Raw genomic sequence first — 19,948 nt, 5'->3', positions numbered from 1 at the left:
GGACCGCTAGCCAAGCCTCGGATTCAGGCAAGTCAACATTGTGAGCCTTCAAGACATGATGTTATCCAAATCCCCTCTTCTATATCTATCCACTAACGACTAGGTGGGCTCAGCCAATATAAATATGGACGGCTTGCTCCTACGCCTGCTCTCTTCAGAGTAAACTCTCGCGTGCACCACACCTCCACGATCCAAGACGACTGAGCTTGACCATGTACCATCTTTTATTCAGTCTCCTGAGCCTGGTGGCGGGAACCGTTTATGCAGCTCCAGTTCCGGAGGTCTCCAGCGTGAACACTGTCCGCCACGGCCCTCCACCGGGCTGTCTCACTGTTGGCACCGCCGGACAGCATCATACCGTGGGAGCTGCACTGAGCGCCCTCGGCTCTTCATCCTCACCGGCCTGTATCTACATCGCTCAGGGAACGTACAAAGAGAAAGTTATCATTGACTACAAAGGCGCTTTGACTCTGTACGGTGAGACCTCAGACACCTCATCGTACAAGGGAAATGGTGTCACGATCACCCATACTATCTCTTCCGACGACGCTGGCACCCTGGATGATAGCGCTACACTGCGAGTGAGATCGAATGACTTCAAAATGTACAATATCAACGTGGTGAACGGATATGGGCCAGGTAAACAGGCGCTTGCGTAAGTGCACCCTTACTATGCTGATCCAGATATGCCAAAAGGTACCTAACCAGAGCAACGCGAGATAGACTATCTGCAGATGCCAACCACCTGGGCTTTTATGGCTGCCAATTCCGTGGCTACCAAGATACCGTCTTTACTAAGACAGGAACCCAATTTTTCTCCAAATGCTTGATCCAGGGTAAGTCGAATACCCTTTCGGTGGGATGCCTTTTTGACAACGACCGCAGGGTCGGTGGATTACATCTTCGGTGGTGGATCGGCTTGGTTCAACCAATGTGATATCCGCTCCACTGCTCCTGGTTATATCACTGCCAGCGGACGCGAGAAGGCCGACAATTCCTGGCTCGCCTTTGATCGCTGTACCATTACCGGAGCTGGCGGCGTGGACCTTAAGGAGAGGGTTTTTCTGGGAAGGCCGTGGCGGCCTCTTGCACGGGTTATCTATCAAAATTCGGATATGAGTGACGTTGTTTCACCAAAGGGATGGAGCCCCATGGCCAAGGGCGCCACTCCACTCTTCTACGAATTCAAAAACACCGGAGCGGGTTCGAGCACATCGAAGCGAGAATTTTTGTCGCCCATCGCTGCTGCTGTCACGCGAGAGAGTGTTTTGGGCAATGACGCTGCTCATTGGGTTGATGCGCGATACTAGAAGGTCACAGGGTAACAAACACGGCTCACAGAAAAGCCAAGGGGGGTTATGTTAGCCCAGTTTGGGGGGATCCACAGTTCTTGGGCGGGTTTGGGACTTCCCAGCCGTGTCTTGTGGTGCTATGAAATGACGAGGCTTCGAAACACTCTCTTTTGATCGACCCCGGAGAATTACTTGTTCCGCATCCGCAGGCTATTATTAGATGGAAATTAACGAAATCCACTTCCTGCTTCCATATTGCTCCGTGCATCATGGAGCTCTGTTCTTTGACTGTGAGAGAGCTAGATATGCACTCCTCCCACCAATTGAAAATGTGATGAAAGCCATGAAAGTCCATGTAACATGGAAACCCAACAATAGGCATTCGAGATCTCTTGCAGCTACTATACGAAATTATAAACCTTGGCAAGCAACTTGAACATCTCAGGAAAGTTCTCCCAAGCACCAGAAGGAACAAAGCTTATATGTGGGCCCTCAGTATTTAAGGACACTTTGGTGTTTTGTGCAGCCGTGGAGGACTTGTTGGGGAAGATCAACACTAGAGCAACCCCTATTGAGTCGATGGGGACTTCAGGCACTTCCAAGGCCCTCACGATCTATCAAGACGGAAGAGGTTATTAGTAATGTTGAGAGATAGTTAGTTAGTTGCCAGTACTTTCTTAGTCTCTAGGTACACTAGGTGTAGGTACCGACGTGGATCTTTTTTGTGCATTCCCCGTCCACACATCTTGTACACCATGTATAGCGGGAAACACCAAAAAATAACCTCTGACCAGAATACGTCAGAAGCCTGACTTAGAAAATCGGCGACTACTAGCCTCACAAGGGCCACTCACCACATGGCGAGCCGACTGTACGGAGGAGAAGCGAAAATGGTAACTAAACCCCGGCAGATGGGTTTATACGGAGTATTAGGGGGAACCGCAAGAAACTTCAGGTGGAGACATCAAGCCCTTCGATCCAATAACCCCGTCGAGATTCCGATGAAGGAGCACTAATCGAGGAAAGGCTCGTGCGGTAGAGATCCACTTTACTGCCCACGATTCAACCCGGCATTTGTGAGACGAACCCAGAGGATCCGGGCTGGCTGAGCTCAACCCCTCTTTTGCTCTGGATGATGGATTTATGGGCTGCTCTACGATAGGGAGGCTTTCCATGTTCTTCTTCAACAAGAGCTCACGCGTCCCAGATACCTCATACTCAGTATTGGGGTACATATGCCTTGATAGCATGGGCTTCTGATAACGCTAAGATGATATATGCGGCTCTATCGTTATTAAAATTGCCCGAAGAACCCCAGAGTTATTCAGTAGATAACCTTCAATTTGCTGTCGTTCCTGGGAAGTCATTCTTGGAAATAACCCAACAAGGTAAAATGGTGGGCCGCGACTGCACCATGCTGCATGTAAGCGAAATGAACCATGGCCTGAGTGCCCGATATAGTTAGAAGGGATGGTTTGACGCCCTAATGACTCGCGTAGGCCGAGGGAACCACGGATCAAGGCCTCGTGGTTGATCTCCACTCGGGTCAGATAAGCGAGATCCAGTTCCTTAACCTGCCGGCAAATACTAGAAGATCGCCGTCCGAGATTTTAACAATAAGTCTAGGCTCCTATCTTTTGGTTTTTTTCTCTTCCTCTTTACTAACGTCATTCTTTCTGTTACACGCTCGTTGTCTTTCCTTTTGTCCCTCCGCTATGGTTTATATCTAGAAAGCATGGTGTGCCGCGTCAAGTCATGAGGGAACCCCCAGCTTTGTCGTGCCATTTCTGTTACAGGTATTTGCTCATTCCTGATTACAAGAGACGGATATGATCCCCAGGAGAGGTAACTGTTTATCGGAAAATGAGTCCCTAACAGACGTAGGTCAAGTGCCCACTCTCGTTGAACGTCGAACGTAGCCCTTGTTAGGGTGGCATGCCCTCATGGAAATGGATACCTCCATGCCCCTAGTAGGGCGAAGTCGTGCTATTTTCACTGTCTGCGTGGTGATGATGTGCCTCTCGATCGTGGCTGTCATACTGCGTGTCTTTGTTCGATCTTATATTGTGCGAGCCTTCGGATGGGATGATACATTGATGGTAGCAGCGGTGGTCGGTCTACCATAAACCGCATGTCAGAACCACGGATTATGCTGACTGAGAGCAGGCACTGTTCACATTCCTGAATATCTGTTGCATTATTGGAACCAAAAACGGTGTGGGCCATCAGCTCAAGGACTTTACAAGCCTGGATACGCTGCAAAAAGCAATGCTGGTATGATAGAGGCAGACCCATGTGCCGTATAAGAGGTTTAATATAGAACAATGCTAAGAGACCCGCGCCGGCATCAGTGGTGGTGGTTAGGTCAAATGCTCTACATTTGGTCGTCGGCAGTCGCCAAGGTTTCCATCGCCCTGGCCCTTATTCGGTTGACAGTACGGAAGATACACTTGATTATTCTTTGGACAGTTATTGCGGTCGTCATTGCGATCGGTCTTATGTTCTGGCTCGTCCTGCTGTTTGACTGCAACCCAGTCTCTTACTTTTGGGAACGCCTTAATCCACTCAAGTCTGGGACGTGCTTATCGACCGATATCCTTCTTGCCATCGCATATCTTTACAGCGCAATTACCATCTTCTGCGATTTTACCTTGGAATATTCCCCGTCTTTTTGATCTGGAGCCTGCAGATGAACGGGAGGACAAAGGCTGCTTTGGGTGGGATTCTAAGCATGGGCGCCATGTTCGTCTCTCCTTGCGCATCTACGCTGCCGCCGTGTGATCCGTCTGTGCTGATATTATTCTTTAGTGCCAGCGTCGCTGTTGTGATTCGACTCCCGTTTCTGCAAAACTATAAAGATACGGACTTTCTTTGTAAGTTGCAACGAACCCACCATAGGACGTATCAAGCACTCCCCATATGGGATACCCTTTCCCGTGGATTGTGTATCTTGCGATCGATACTCATAGTTTTGTTAGATTCAACGTACCAAATTGCAATTTGGTCGGTCATGGAGACCGGCCTTGCTATCATCGCCGGAAGTCTCATTACACTGCGCCCTCTATTCCGTTGGTTTCTAGATGGAACCGTTTCTTATCCTCCAAGCGAACGTAGGGGGAAGTATCCCCTATCGAGCCTTACCGGAAATACCTCCAAGACCGCCGGCTCTCGCGACCCTAGGTATTGGCGTCCAGATATTACCTCGGATGATACCTCTACCTTTGTTGTGACGGCAGTATCATCGCCGGACCGTCTTCATGCTGATGATAATAGCAGTCAAGAGGTTCTCTACCCTGTACCGGACCCTTGGCTGCCCCCAAATAGTGTCAATGTGCACAAAACCTTCCGGGTTGGAGAAGAGGAGGCATGATTATTGCCCTATCCTTCCGCTCCATTGAGTATATGGTCAATTAAGGCCTGAGGTAGAACAGAGCTCAAACTAGTATTCCACACCTGGAGTATCTACTTATACCTAATAATGTAATGATGAAAATAAAAGTTTTTCTCTACTTCTGATAATTTGCCTTGTCATGCTTCAGCCCACTTATCCAGAAAGACATACTGATCTGTCTCTACCTCCCAGCCTGTTGGGATTCTCCATCTTACAATGCGGAATTTGTCATTATACCAGGACACACAGGCCTTATAATGTCGAGGATAACAGCGATGTTTACGGCGTGTACACATCTTCAACTATAAAACAGGCTCTTGTCCCAATGGCGAGTGCAAGGCAAGACGAAAGGCTTTGTATTCAACTATCAGTTATATCTAGCTGTATAATGAAATATCGGCCTTCGAATTCATGGTGAAACGTCAAGGGTTCAGGCTCTGGTTTGGGGTGCCGTCGATCAACCTCCCTAGCATTGTCAAGTCCACTTGAATCCTGATAAATCCAGCCAGCCTCTCCTATGAGCCCCTTCAATAGCACCTCGCATTCCAAAACGTATTGCCATTGGAGGGATTTGTATATTTGCGAATCTTGCAAGGATTCTTATTTTCCCGGCACTGCAGTAATCAGTAAGCGAACAAGTAGCATATGACAGCATATCTCTTACCGGCCACTTAGGGTCACATCCCCATTGAAGATCAATTTTACTTTGCTTAGACTTGGCCGGACTGGTCGGTGGGATTCTGTCCCGAGCCACGCATCTCCCGTATGTCGAGGTTTTTTTGTCAGCCATCGAGCATTCCTGTATGTAGTCAGCCATACGGCTTCTAGTCAGCGCGAGCATTGGTTGACTGACACCTTGATATGCTTCTTGTTCTTGTTTTATAGCATCGGTGAGTGGTGGTAAGACAGGCTCAGCGCCACCACCGGCTGGGGGTGCTCCGGCATGACTGACAGAGAGGATAGTAAAGGTCAAGAAAGTGAAAGTGGCTATCTTCATGCTGAGATGACTTGCCCACGAGACCGCTTGTCTACAGTATCGCTATTGGGAGCGTTATGTATATTGACATTTCAAAGGGGGGAATTGTGTCTCGTTTCCCCAGTCCTTATACTTTCTTTGACTATGCCCGCCAGTACCGACTTTGAACCCTCTCCCTTTCCCCCTTTCTTTTTGTGGTTCACGAATTGGTCCAGGCACTGGTAGAATATGGCATTTTCTTCTTGTTGAACTATGAGCAATTGCTAGGCTATATGCTGACGACCCACTCTGCAGGTTCGAGCATCGAGCTCTTGAGCCCATGTCTCAGGGCAAAGATCATTCCAGACCTCCACGGGCTGCATAAAGTTTGAATAAGGTTGCCAGGAAAGCTCGAAGGTTAACGCCCATGAAGCCATGGCGCAACTGGGTTTGATTAAGACCCACCCTCAAAGGTTCGCCGGTGCGATGTTCATATGGAATGGGACCGTGACACGGCATACGTGCTGGCCATGTTTCATACAAGTGTCTCTCCGTGGCGTTGTAATTTGTTTTAGAGATACTCTGTACATCGAGTCTAATTACTATGCAGTGATACATAAAGTTAACTCTTTCTATCACGAGAGTAAGGTTCACCGTGAGATACTACTTTCTGCCTAGCCAAGTATACGGTCAATGTTGAAATGGGTAAAGCCTTGTCTAAATTTCTATTTAATCATATTATGACAGGGTATAGTTTCTCTATCCGATAACTGTTGTTCAGTATTGAATCTCGAGCCGCATCAGGCTATACGCTCAATGATCCGGTCAACTGGATATCTAGAACACTCTTTCCAACATAGAGAGCGTAGTGCCCTGCCTGTAGTCCCCAATTCTGCTTCTCTGTATCCCAGGTGCTGAGGTCGCGACGAGTAAGGTTGAATGTCACCCGCGCCTGTGCACCAGGTGCAATGAGCTTCTTCTCGAATCCTCGCAGGACCTTGGCTGGGCCACCCGGGATGCCAACATAGAGCTGGGCTACTTCTGCCGCTGCCACGGACCCGGTATTAGAAACCGTGCAAGTCACAGTAGCGATGGTATCCCACAGTGAAGGGAGACCACCCTCAGTGACAGCAGTACCGGGAGCCAGGTAGCTAGTGCTTACGTCTGGCGAAGTGGAAACCTTCAGGTCAGAGTAGGAGAAGGTGGAGTAAGTCAATCCGTACCCGAACTCGTACCGTGGGGCGATATTGGCAGCCGCGAATGCCTTGTAGTCAATGTAGACGCCCTCGGTGAAGTTATCCTGGGGGTAGTAGATATCATCGGTACCGGATTGAATGACCGGGCTCAGGAGGCTGCCGTAGTCGGACTCTTGCTTGGCCACGGTATAAGGCAGACGACCAGATGGGGATTGCTTGCCGTACATGACCTCCACGAGGGCTCGGCCGCTATCCTGTCCAGGAAGATGAGCGTAGATGACCGCCGTGATGTTGTCATTGTCAATCCAGCGGTCTACAAGACGAACTCCAGCATTATGGATGACGACCATGGTGTTGCTACATTGTGCAGCGACGTTCTGTACCAATGTGTCAGAGTAAGGATCCGCCAAATATGGTCGATCCCAACCCTCTGAAGACTGCTCGTTGATAAACACCACACAGGCATCACTGGCTGGGTTCACCAGGGGGTTCTGGGATGCAAAGTCCCAGGCGAGGAAGGTATCATCATCATATGCCTGGCGCTGGAAGGCATTAAAGGGTGCGTCGATATAAGATGCGGTGCTGGCACCCGAGCCACCGCCAGTAATCGTCGTACCGTTAAGCGCAACTCCGGGGCCATAAAACCTGGGGTCTGTACTGGAGAGGAAGATATACTTAAGCATCATAGGGTCCACGGCTGAGCCATTAGGATATGTTAGAGTATTATCGTAGCCCATGGACCACATGTTCCAATCGAGGTCGTCCATAGTGTTACGAGCCGCAGCCACGGCATCATATCCAAAGAGTGAGAGGAACTGAGGTTTCTTAAGAGGGAGGGCATTGTTTGTATTCTTGACCAAGACATGTCCCTCTACTGCGCCTTGGAAGATGGTGGACTTGGACTTTGGATCGCGGGCGTCGGTAAGATTGTGGGGAGCGAGAAGACTGTATGGTAGGCCATGACCGGGGTTTTCAATCTCCGCATATTTATACCAAGTAGCAACAATGCGGGTGGCCATATCGTCAAGACGCGTGGAAGACAGCGACTCGTTCTTGACAGCCAGGGCAAGGGTGCCATTCTCCCAGTACGAAGAGGTAGGCATTACCATGTCTAGCCCGGCCTCTGCGCTGGCAATCCCAGTATGCTGAGCACCCCAATCGGTGACGACAAATCCTTGGAAGCCCAGTTCGCCTTTGAGCAGGCCATTCATAGTCTTGCTATTCTGGCAACCGTAGCTATTGTTAATCCGATTGTAGCTGCACATGACAGAGCCGGCACCTGCCTTGACTGCATCCTGGAAAGGCCACAGATACAGCTCATGCATGGTTTTATCGTCGATGTTGGTGGAGAGGGATTGGTTTAGACTGTGCTTCAACATTGATGGCGTCGACCGGTGCGCTTCCTGTTCATTTCCAATGAGATGCTTCACGCAGGCAATAACCGATTCTTGCATACCGCGAACGGTATCGCCAGTCAAAGCCCCGGACAGATAGGGATCATTGCTGAAGCCTTCCCAGTTGCGACCACCTCGGGCTATGCGGCCTATAGGTCCAGCCACTGGACCAAGTGCAACGTTGACTCCCTTTCGCTTGAACTCGGCACCCATGTATTGGGCGCGGCTGTATGTGAGGTCACGGTTCCATGAGGCCCCCACATGAACTCCTGATGCGTAAGCGTTGACCATATCCGTCCCTCTCACACCATTTCCGGCATCTTGGAGGCAGATCCCAGGGAATCCCAATCGTGGGACTCCTCCACTCGTCCCAGAGCAACCGTTAGTTGTAGAGGAATAGCCATATGTGATGTTGTTCTTCTCGTTGTCAGACATCTGAGCGACGAGCGCCCGGGCTTTAGTAAAGGCCTCTTCCCAATCCCCCAAGCCCTTTATCTCGGCTATTAGTATAGTATTAGTTATCTAAGCGGTGTCTCCGGCTGGGGCTTGAACAATGACGGCTTACGGGTTGGGTAGACGGGCTCTGAATGTCCATACGCCCAGTAGCGCTCCAGGTCGACAGCATCGGATGCACGATTCTGCACAGCAGCGGCGGCTGCTGGCTGCAGCGCAACAATTGTAGAAAGGGCCACTGACAGCTTCATCTTCGAGACGCCCACGCAGGGAAGTCGACAAAAGCACAGAAGGAGAAGAAGAAGAAGATGATGATAGGAAATCCGGCGCGTCCTTCTTGCCTGGATTCGAGGCGTGCGGATATCGCATGTCTCCCATGCTTTTATAGTCCTCATGGACACACGCCAGGCCCATGATCCCCCCATGCCAGACTCCGGAACTCCCCCAGACTCAACCTTTGGCCCTCTCTCCATCAGCGGTTCCCCCGCGATGTCGGCTTCGTATCTGTCGTCGGCCGGTGTTCAACATGGATTCTTCTAGGGTAATAACCCGACCAATCCCTAGCCCGGGTTGGAGAATTCCTGGTATAATATGTGGAGTAGCGGAAATTGCTTCGGTTCTGCTTTCCTTCAAGACTGTGGGGACCCCACATTCCACTCCCCACATGGTCGTTAAACGGCCTAAAAACCACGCGTCGGCAGAACCCCGGAGAAAAAACGACAGGCTGGGCGGTCATTCGTATTACGAGAAGTGTTCTGACTGGCTCTATCCAGAGTGTGGTTGGCCCACAATCCCATGTTGACTTGACCCTATCTGGTAGCCAAGACTGCTCTCACGGTGTCGGAGACAGTCCGGGGATTAAGCCATGACCCATGGCACAGAGAATGGTCTGGGGAAACATAACAGACTGCAGAGATCGGCACAAGGGTTCCGTGTCCGGCAGTAGACTTCGGCATCGCAGCATGCGATATGGCAAGTTGGTGGACTATGTCACCGTCGACATGAATCCGAGCCAGGTGCGACGTTGAGGAAGTGGAACCTGGATGCATCCAGCCTGGTTCTAATTTGTCATTCAAGTATAGCCCATTCTTAGACTTGCTGTTGACCCTCGGTATGGTTAGTTATACGAGGTACCAAATCCCATCAAGTGCATACATGAGTCTTGGCTCGGCTCAGACTCTGCGCGTGGATTGCTGCCTTTCGATCAACCCACGCCCCGGATGCAGATTAGGCATACCCAAGCTGCTAATATTTCCGTGGTTATGATTCTGAACCATTTTATTTCATGGTTTTGTCCCCGCTTTTCGTGGTACGAGTTATGCGTCCATAGGGTTGCTTTCGCTGCATATGCTCTTTATCCTCCGTACCTCGGAGAGATATCCAGTGTGCCCATCGGAGTTGGTGAATGCAGATCAGCGATGGAATCGGACATGTTCTAAATGATCGGGTTTCGGCTCCTAGATGTCGCTGAGCCCTGGTCTTTGGTTAGAACGTCCGTGTAGATCCTCTCGTCCCAACTTGAACTTTATGTCATGTTGATTCTCCCCCTTGAGGAGTGTTACTTTGTTATGTCAGGAAGGCCTATATTAACACTCATCCCTACATTCTCTGGGCGTTCAATCTGTGAATCCTCCACTGATCTTGTTTTGTCGTGAGGCTCTAATTGAATCGATACTTCGGGATTATTGTTCGGCTTGTTGTATCTCTATACTTCTTCTCTTTCTCCATGTTCATATAGCGATCACTTCTAGCTAGGTGGTCAAAAGAAAATAGAGTACATTCAGTAGGAGATGTTGAATTCTCCTGTTGCTGAGCTACCTAGGTACTGTACCAAATACATCCAAACCCAACCCACCTACAGAATACCACTCCCTGAGCCAACCCCGTACTTAGATGGCAGTAACATCGACCCAAAAGCGAGTGTTGTCAGACTCGTATTTCTTGTCGCTTTCGATTTGTGATTTGATCCATTGAACAGCATCGCGGTACCCTATCGGCATTTAGCATCTATCAGTACATTGCGACGAAAGGCCGCAGCATGGCGATACGCACGCTTAATGTCGTCAGTGTTAGGGTTCTGGACACCTGACTCCCCATTGCGATGGCCAGCGAACCAGACGTCAAAACCGAACTTTGCCTCTCCATCGTGGCGGGCCTTGATATCCTTGCCCAGATCGCTGCTACAGGGGTGTCAGTATTTGCTAAATTGGCCCTTAAAGTAAGCCACGCTGACGTACTTTAGAATTGCGCCGTTGCTGACATCACCGACACTCTGCCCCAGAAACTCAGAGGCCGAGTGGCGGAGCATGTACCAATTCTGCTTGAAGATTCCAAAGTTCGTAGCATCTCCAGACTTGCCGTCACCTGTATATGCATGATTGCGTCAGCCGATTCCATCATGTCTACTATCAGGGGACAACCCATACCATACGGATAGTCAGTGCCCATATTCTTTGTCTCAAGCATGGCGATAGCCAGGTCCATGGTATTGCCCCCGGCACCGGTGACCTGTTGCTTGCGAGACCCCAGACCAGCGATCTGCTCAGAGCCTCGCTTGTCATCACGCGCAGCCACACTGGCGCCCTCAGGCAAGGCCGACGAGAGACCGGTTTGAAGAAGGGCAAGAGTGACCGCGACGAAAGCTTGGAACTTCATGGTTGCTGGTAAAGTAGAAGGGACAAAAGACTGCTGTTCAAGGTTCTTAGATGGAGCTACAATCTGGGAAATCAAGAAGCATGCCAGAAAGAGACAACAATTTATATTGACAATGCAGACAGCTGGTTTCTGTGCTCTATACTCTTGTCAGGGTCTGTTGTTGACCCCGATCAGGCAGGTTTCAACACTTCCGTTCCAAAACTGGAAGAGATCATCACACTCAACCAACGGCATGGCGCACCTTCATTGCCGAATCCAAGTGAAGGAGTAGAGGCTTCCTTGGCATATACGAGACGTGCCTAGCGTCTCGTCCCGAATTAGCTCTGCGGAGGATTCCGTCAACCCCGGACAGCTTCACGCCACGCCTCCGGGGATCAACCCGGAGTAACAGTCCGTTACCAAATCGTACTAGTTGTCGATCCAAAGTCTATCTCCTTGCTCAACAAAATTACGTGAAGACTCGCCCTAGAGGAGTTACAACCGCCTGCGATGGCCCAGATGGCGAGACCCGAGTTCCAAGTAATCGCGGGCTCTAGGTTTGTATTCGTTGCAAGGGAGAGCCAGGACTGACGGTCCTCGGCTTGATTAAACACGGACGCATCTCCATGACTTTTGTATAATCTAGTGCTTACCTGACGTCGGCATGTAACTCTTCGAGCACCGAGACACGGCACGCGGCAGTTCTCAGTGGATCTCGTCAGCCGTCATGCTCTAGAAGTCGGGAAGTGCCGACTATTCGTAGCATCATTCCACATGCTTCTTGCGTAAATAGTATCCCTCCATCGCCGCTCCTAACGGAACTTGACGGCTTTTGTAAACTCCGAGGTCGTCTCGACATCATGCAATATGCACGCCGCTCTAAGATGATCTTAACGTTAAACACGGACAGGGCATTCTAGGACTGTGCCAGAGACCAACGAGTCTGATTGACGCGGGCCGCCATCGGCCTATCGTTTCAGAGACGTCTCGGCCGCTTCTAGCCACGCCGAGCGGGAAGTCGACTCACTCTGTGAATACGCGCAGTCGTAAAAGCCTACTTCTCGAAATGCTACCGAATCAGACACGGTCGCATGAAAAGAAGACAGACAGGCTGGCCTGGTCTACTGCTGTAGTTGGACCAAATAGAATAGTGTCGTCTCAAGCTAGCCTGTTTAACGCCATGTCGGCGTTATCACAAGGATCCCGCGCGGGTTGGGCCACAACAGGGATCTATACATATCTACTATCAAGATCGGAAAAAGAGGGACACCTGTGTCGAGAGTGATTCAGGAATGTGACCGAGTTTGCTGTTGCAAAGTGGGAGCAACATGTGAAAGATTGGGCCGAGATATTACCCAGAAAATGAACTGGATTCTGACATTGTCTAAGCGAGTCTACACTTCGTCTGGTAACTCACACAGTCATGAAGCGGTGGCTATCGATATATCTTTGAGCTATATATTGAGACTGCAGGGTAGGGCACGGCCTCTGTGTCTGGAGTACCAACGCTACATTCATAGAGACTATACAATACTCGCAAAGACACCCTTGTTCAGTACAGAAACTTGACTTGAACCACCAGATTGTCCGTTTCTTTGTGTAGCTCTCTTCTGATCTTCCTTTCTGTCTGTCATTTTATATCATTATTATTGACAGGTTCGTAGTAAATCAGGTTCAGTATTACATTTCGTGAACCCCACCTATTCAAGGATATGCCGACCATAGCCAAGAGCTGTGGCATAGGCCTTCTTGGGGCGTCAAACTCTACAGTGCCCCATTTAGGCTGAATATAATACCCCTGATATGTCCTATATTGAAGAAATACCATTATTTCACGGCAATTTCATATAAATACGGCTTTATAGGTCTAGAGCATAAGAATGACGCTTCCGCGAGTGGAGGCATTCCGACATGAGAGCCAAGTCACCCTCGCCCATATAGTCAGACCAAGGGATGCTGCGAGGACTGATACGCTGGCCCCGTTTAAAGATCATCAAGGCAGATAATTGTACCCCCAACTTCTATACGTCGATTTGAGTGTGTTTAGCAACCGTAGGATCCAGTTGGGGGCATATCTACCCAGGCAAGTGCTCTTATATTAATAATGCAAAGCATAAGTGGTACTAAGTAAATGTTTAAAAGCTGTGAAAGATTTTCAAGCTAAGTTCGCAATGTTACTAAATCTTGATCCACAACATTAAGTATTATCGTAACGTGCGCTGGCTGTTTAATCGTCGATTCTGGAGTCCAGAATTTGGACTATGATAGTCATTTCGGGCAGAGGGGGGGAAGACGGATTCTCCAACCTGTCCTTAAGAGCGTTGAGGATCGTCCAAGGAGTGGTGATTCTCTAAGGCTTCAATGCTGCTATGTCTTTGGATCACAGCAGAAGGTTTGGGCGACTCTGGAGCCCCCGGACAACCCAGCTCTTCATCTAGGTGGCCGGAGGCACGTTGATGCTCTCTGTAATTCAGAAGGAGGTCCACCTTCTTTTCGAGATCGGTTAATCGGTGGTATTTCTGTATCAGCACCAATAAAAAGAGCCCGTCCGTAGCGTCAGGAAGCCCCATGCCGGCGGTTGTGGTTTATCATAGATGCAGGTTTGTTTCAACCGGACGCAACTTGAGCAGGCCGGTCTTTCCGAGGGACATCGTGCCTTTTTCTTTCTATTCAATGTGAGGTTCCATATTAGGGCCGAGAGACACAGATGTAATCACTGACCTGCAGTTTCAGCAGGCTTGACGCGCCCGGAGTCGCTCGCGGTTAGGATCTCGGCGCATGGCGATCGTGGAGTAAAATCATTCGGCGTGTACCGTAATTCTGCTTCTTGGATAATTGGGCTGAGCAGCGCACCTTTCCCGTCCTTCAGAGCCCCAAGGTGATCGGCGAAAAGACGGTTGAAGGGAAGACCATTCGAGACCCGGACAAATGTGTCATCAGGGGCATTAATGGAGTACCAGGACCATATATTGTCAGGGGGCTATGTCCCATGCAGTTCGTCTATTGGCATGAATACTGGAAGGGGGGGATTTCAGACCCAACGTCACTCCAGTCTCATTTATACAATAATTCCCAGTCTACCATTTAAAAGATGACGGTTCTACAATATGTTAGAGTATGGATGGCAATTAGACCAGCCTCTTCTGAGGTATGCTCACGGGAGAGCCGGGTAATCCTGTAGAGACTCTCTGCAAGGTATGTACATCTAGCTGACAGATATCTCCTTAGTCACACCCGTAGGTTAACTATGCAATTAAAAAGTCACGCTTCAAAGGTGGAGCCTATAATGCCGCCGATCTCCCCAGCAGTAGTCCCTGCTAGGATTCCCGTACCTATTAGTCCTCCATCATTCACATCTCGAAGAAAAATACTTTTGCCCCCTTGCTGCGGACCAGCGCGAATCAGAAGCTGGTCTATGTATCTTTGAGCTTTTTGCTTGTAGTGCGGATAATGCTGCATGACCCCGCCGGAAACAGCGACAGCCAGTTCTTCTGGGCCATTCTTCCACCTTGTTATGGACTCTTCAGTCCGTGTTTTTCCATTCGGAGCAGCTAGTGTTCGAAAGTCTCTATGATTGTGAGGAGGTTGCAAAACGATCTCTCCTGCGCATACAAGAAGACCAACGATAACTGCTGCGACCAGGGAAGCCGCTCTGTCCTGGACGAAGTTTGCAATGACACGAAGATCACGAGAGGAATCCGGTGTCCAACGCCAGTCACTCATGGGGGGCTGCGGCAGCTCCTGAGACAGCTCCGCTGCTAATCCCTCATCAGACTGGTGGGAAGCCACTTTAAGAGAAAGGAAATCCGTCGAAAGGGCGTACTCCGTAACTAGTTTCACAGGCAATGCTGAACGCGGGATACCCAGAACACCATGAAACCAGTCAAAGGTGATGGCCCGCACTAGCTCACCAATATACCTTCCGCCAATCATCAACTCCAACGGCTGAAATCCCGGCCTTTGACAATGGTTATCGAGCTCTGTGTCCCATTTGGTTTGGAGATTCAACTCGAAGATGGGTGCTGAGGCACTCGATAATGTCCACTCGGTCGAGACCAGAGCCACCTGGGCACTTGGATCCTTCTCGCGAATATGCTGGACTTTACGTTCATGCAGGTCGGCTATCTTTAATGGAACAGTAGCATTGGAGCCAGCACCGACAATGAAGCCCATCACTGCGCGCGTATTTGGGAACGAGTGGATTGTATAAGCCAGCGAACAAAGTGTTGACGACGTATCATTTGTCATCGCTGCAATCCTTAACCTTGGCAGGTTGAAGAGCTTTCGTCGTTTGGCAGGCATCCGCTGCTCATCTTCATCTTCACCAGGGGACCAGGTGTGACGCTCGTAACCATCCAGTAATGCTTGGTGCAAGTTAAGATCAGTCTTCAATGCGAAGCCTTTTCCTGTTGGCATGAGAATGGCCTCATTCAAGCATTTTTGCCTAACCTTCCTCGTCAACTTTCATCTCGCAACGTGTGAGTCAAGTTCGATACCATGATGCCTACCTAATGGGGAAACAAAAGGAGATACCCGTCGTCAGCTCGCGGGGTACCTCTTCACTTGGATTGTTCAAGCTATCTCTGACAACATCTGCAATACAGTCTCCTATGAAGGTAAACAGTTCTGGGGCACGGTCTCTTCGCAGATGCTCCTCGATTGGCCAAGCCTTTTCAAGTGTTCGTCGTACACGTTGTTGGTCACCCAACAAATCGATAAAGGCCACTCGGAGATATGAGAGACCCACGTAGACCGCAAGATACCGACCCGTTTCCAGTCCAGTTGGTAGTCGGGTGATGGGGGTGGGGAAGAAGTGTTCGGGGGAGGCCGCTAACTTCTTATAGGTTAAGGAAAGGCGGTATGACAATTCATACAGGGTATCTATTCCTATACGAAGCGGCTGGAGAAAGCTCGAGAGATCCGAGTTTGGCTTCGCAGATGTGTGCGACATGCCGCCTGAAGGTGTAGCGGTAGAGAGTTCGGTTTGCACCTTCAGCAACACGAAATGTTGTTGCAGTCCGGCATCCCCGTGACTTCCGGACAGGTGACTTCGGATGTTACGCTGTCCCGCTGCCCGATGTCACCTTCCATCGGGAACCCTAAATACTTGTCTGCGGTACATATAATTGTACCTGGCCGTCACCGGCATCTTGTGAGCCCTGTTGAGGCCTTTCATGTGTTTAAATGTATACAGAATTCGTATGATGACGTAATTAGACAGGCAAGTTGAACAGGTTCACGGGTCATTAGTTAATATAGTTACCGATTGAGTAAGCCTGACATTATTCCAACAGCAGAAGTCCAATCAAGGTACAATCATATTTGATACCCTAGTAAAGTCAATTCAGAGCTAGGGAGTTGAAGGCAACAAGACTTTTATATTCTGCGCCAAGCTTTAGCCACTTATCTCCCGGAATGTCTTCGTCTGATTGGTCCAAGCGCCCGGACTTCTTCCAGTAAGTAGCCTTGCACGCCCGAAAAAATCTAATCAGTAAACCGTTCTTGTGGCAAGGGACTTAGAATCTTGATATAGCTCTAGGCTGATAATGCTCTGCGAGATGAAACCAAGTTGTGTGGAGCGAGTTGTCCGACGAACTCTCCAATCATCCGGTAATATATATTCCGCACCACATGGAAGAATCGCTGATTCTTCTACAGCAACCCACTTCGTTTAGATAACGGAAAGCTTCCGTGCATGTGCCTCACTTATTATCTGTTAAGGATGAAATTGCCATGGCTTTCATTGTCTTTAATCTTCTTATACTCTATCCCCTTCACTTTTTGGCAATTGTATGCGTTACTCCAGATGTGCCCCCAAGCTGGCATAACAACCGTATGTTTTTGCATATCAAATTCTATGTACCAGAGACATTGTAAAGGACCTGAGCGAAGTGCTCAAGAAGAATATTTCCAATCACTGATCAATAATGCCTCTGTACCAGAAGTGGTAAGGGAAACTAGCGCTATATTACTCTACAATCGTAATAGCCAAAGGATGATTATGCGAGTTGAGTATATTAATTTACCCCACACACTATCTAACACATCGCACGTCACACATTAATATATATTACTAAATATCATCACCAATGCAGAACACCACACTCGCTCCTAGTATACCATATATAACTGTCCTTCGATCACGGATCGGTATGTTCGCTGCGGCGAACGGATCTTAGAGAAGGCCAAAACCCGAACGGAAACAAACTTCACGGTGAAAATGTAGCCCTCATCTTAAATTAGTTCTTCGCAGCCGCAACCGCGAAGTCAGCGGCGGCAGCCACATCAACGGCGTAGGTCAGGTGGGCGGGCAGGATAATGACGCTGTTCTCGCAAATGGTGTCTCCGGCGTGGCACACGGTGTGCACGCGGGAAGCGTCAACGTTGGGGAAAGCCTTGCCCTTGTCTATTGAACGGTCAGCATGTTACAGAAACCAAAGATCATACGAGCTTGGATCTCGACGTACATGGGTCACCGAAGAGGAGGACGCTGCTGATTTTGCTAGCGGTCTCGGCAGGGAGCTGTTCAACGGCGTTGTGAACAATCTGGCAACCCTGGGAGTAACCGCTCATGACGAGCTTGGTGTCGGGACACTTCGAGAGAATGTCGCTAGCCTGGGATGCCCTGTTCGAATAGTGTCAGATTCGGTTAAAATTGTATATTAAAATGTCGCGAGAAGGCTGCGAGGCATTGCAGAAGAGACATACATTGCCTTGCTGCCGGCGGCTTCACCGCCAGCCAGATAGCCCTCGACAGATGCGGAATAGCCGTTGACGCCCTGGAAGCTCAAGGCCGACGCACCCACGGCTCCCTCAAACGCCTCAGCAAGAGGAGGTCCAACAAGGACACCGACCTGCGCTAAGTTAAAAACGGAACAACTGCGTAGGACAAGTAAACTTACGTTTCCGGGCTCACTGGTTCCGCGGGCGAAGAGGACAGTGTAGTCCGTGCAAGCCCCAGTAAATCCATTCTGGGTTGTTTGAGCACCGGTGATATCGGCGAGCAATTGATCAAAGTCGGTGATTAGACCCGACACCGCGGTGATAGAGCCATTGATGGCAGGCAGATGAGACAGAAGGACGCTGAGGAACTCGTTCAGAGGAGCGTTTCTTTCAACCAGGGCATCACTGGGCAGAGGGCGTGCGAGAACGCTGGCTCCGAGGAGAGAGACAAAGAGAGTCTTGATAGGAAGATGCATGGTGACTGAAGTGTAAGGGCTCCGTGAAAATGTTGACCGTCGGGTTGAGGCTATTTTGCGAGGACAATCCGAGCTGTGAGAGTGTCTGGGTAGCTGTCCTGTCCTCGGGGGAAGGCACGCATTTTATACATCTCCCAGCCGTGCCTCTTCCCCCGTCTCGCTTTCCCTATACAACCGACTTGTCTCAAGAATCATCCAAATCGGTACGGTGGGCCTCCGGCGTGGAACCTCAGCTAAGGTAAACCCGATATTCGGGCTGTTCCTTCGCATAGTTGGCGAGACCACATGCTGTTCTTCAGTCAGTCCCTCGGCCAAGAAAGTGGATTAATATATCAACGTTGCATCCTTGTCGGTGGACCGCTGGAACGGAGCGAATCATTTCCTTGGGGTTCGAACCTGGTTTGGTTGGCTATGTTTTTGAGAAAAGCAAAGTTAGACAGCGGTACGGACTGGGGTTCTTTGTCTGCTTGGCCATGGACCAATCCCGGGAGTGAGAGAGATAGCCAAGGCGATGACTGTGGCCTCCGACGAGCTTCTGACAAGCCCTCGTATTCGGACCCCCGCGGTGTTTGCGTCATGGTAATATAGTTTAGCACGGCGCCCACACAGTCATGCGCGCAGTTGGCGGCCGTTAAGCTTAGATGCTGGCCAACGAGATGCGCTGAGGGTATCCAACTTGAGTACCGTCTTTCCCCGCATTGTCCCTAGTCAATGCACGACCCCCACCGTGGTGGAGACTGAGGAATCCTGACGATTGGGACTTTGCTCAAAGGAGTGTGGCCTTAGCGAATAGGCGTACCAGGGTTCCCGCTCCCCCGTGACTATTCCTCTCTCGTTCTAAGTCAGCAAATAGTTCGACTCCCGTGGCTGATCTCCTGCCCGTCGTGGAGACCCGCGCATGCCGAGATTCTGAACAGGCACCAGCAATCGATGGAGAGGCACCCGGATTTCCCCTCCTACAGTTTGTGGATCGTCTACTCTAAGCAAGTGAGAAAAAGCTTCGAATACGGAGTACATCGGGAAATTCTCCGTGTCGCGGGTGCGGGACACACCGACCAACCCGATCGTTCTACGCACGCCGGAATGAAAATCCCGCACAACTGGTTTACTCTCGTGGTTAGTAACGCGGGTATAACTCCGGACCTGTTCGAGTGAGGGCTGCTAGTCGATCGCATTGTGTGATGGAAAGATACCCCCCTTTCTCGGCTAGCTGCTAACTAACGAACCATCGACCACAGTCGAACCGCCCTGTCACTTTTAATGCTTAATTCAGCGGACTGAGGGTGGTACGTACACTAGGGGGGGAGGGGCCTGATCATGAAATACCGAGTACACATGTGCGTGAACGGTTCAGGGTGACATTGGGTGGAGGTGTAGCTGAAGTGTGTGGGTTGATGTTGGTTGTCAGAGCAGAAATTTTCAGGGTCTGGCATC

The 19,948-nt window shown here is 49.9% G+C and overlaps 7 protein-coding genes across 7 annotated transcripts; 3 read left to right on the top strand and 4 right to left on the bottom strand.

The window, feature by feature from the left end:
* Positions 1-212: 212 nt before the first annotated feature.
* On the top strand, positions 213-1,310 carry ABOM_005580 (pectinesterase A; the record flags this gene model as incomplete). Its single annotated transcript, XM_022532709.1, has 3 exons — positions 213-655; positions 724-836; positions 886-1,310. 3 exons carry the CDS (start codon positions 213-215, stop codon positions 1,308-1,310), a joined length of 981 nt encoding a protein of 326 aa, XP_022389081.1.
* Positions 1,311-3,235: 1,925 nt separating this feature from the next.
* On the top strand, positions 3,236-3,967 carry ABOM_005579 (P-type ATPase; the record flags this gene model as incomplete). Its single annotated transcript, XM_022532708.1, has 3 exons — positions 3,236-3,403; positions 3,459-3,566; positions 3,644-3,967. The coding sequence occupies 3 exons, from the start codon at positions 3,236-3,238 to the stop codon at positions 3,965-3,967; spliced, it is 600 nt and encodes a 199-aa protein (XP_022389060.1).
* A 56-nt stretch (positions 3,968-4,023) lies between these two features.
* Positions 4,024-4,662, top strand: ABOM_005578 (uncharacterized protein; the record flags this gene model as incomplete). The annotated part of the gene is made up of 3 exons (XM_022532707.1): positions 4,024-4,034; positions 4,101-4,165; positions 4,271-4,662. 3 exons carry the CDS (start codon positions 4,024-4,026, stop codon positions 4,660-4,662), a joined length of 468 nt encoding a protein of 155 aa, XP_022389059.1.
* A 1,781-nt stretch (positions 4,663-6,443) lies between these two features.
* Positions 6,444-8,932, bottom strand: ABOM_005577 (beta-glucosidase; the record flags this gene model as incomplete). Its single annotated transcript, XM_022532706.1, has 2 exons — positions 6,444-8,728; positions 8,794-8,932. The coding sequence occupies 2 exons, from the start codon at positions 8,930-8,932 to the stop codon at positions 6,444-6,446; spliced, it is 2,424 nt and encodes an 807-aa protein (XP_022389064.1).
* A 1,638-nt stretch (positions 8,933-10,570) lies between these two features.
* On the bottom strand, positions 10,571-11,336 carry ABOM_005576 (uncharacterized protein; the record flags this gene model as incomplete). Its single annotated transcript, XM_022532705.1, has 4 exons — positions 10,571-10,671; positions 10,734-10,861; positions 10,919-11,045; positions 11,108-11,336. The coding sequence occupies 4 exons, from the start codon at positions 11,334-11,336 to the stop codon at positions 10,571-10,573; spliced, it is 585 nt and encodes a 194-aa protein (XP_022389063.1).
* Positions 11,337-14,576: 3,240 nt separating this feature from the next.
* On the bottom strand, positions 14,577-16,266 carry ABOM_005575 (hexokinase family protein; the record flags this gene model as incomplete). The annotated part of the gene is made up of 2 exons (XM_022532704.1): positions 14,577-15,759; positions 15,824-16,266. The coding sequence occupies 2 exons, from the start codon at positions 16,264-16,266 to the stop codon at positions 14,577-14,579; spliced, it is 1,626 nt and encodes a 541-aa protein (XP_022389062.1).
* A 1,288-nt stretch (positions 16,267-17,554) lies between these two features.
* On the bottom strand, positions 17,555-18,514 carry ABOM_005574 (cutinase family protein; the record flags this gene model as incomplete). Its single annotated transcript, XM_022532703.1, has 4 exons — positions 17,555-17,721; positions 17,783-17,940; positions 18,024-18,169; positions 18,218-18,514. The coding sequence occupies 4 exons, from the start codon at positions 18,512-18,514 to the stop codon at positions 17,555-17,557; spliced, it is 768 nt and encodes a 255-aa protein (XP_022389061.1).
* Positions 18,515-19,948: the final 1,434 nt, after the last annotated feature.

The sequence above is a fragment of the Aspergillus bombycis genome (genome assembly GCF_001792695.1).
Source record: "Aspergillus bombycis strain NRRL26010 chromosome Unknown contig00043, whole genome shotgun sequence".
NCBI classification, from domain to species: domain Eukaryota; kingdom Fungi; phylum Ascomycota; class Eurotiomycetes; order Eurotiales; family Aspergillaceae; genus Aspergillus; species Aspergillus bombycis.
The sequence above is the reverse complement of the archived record's forward strand: the minus strand, read 5'-3'. Positions and strand labels throughout refer to the sequence as shown.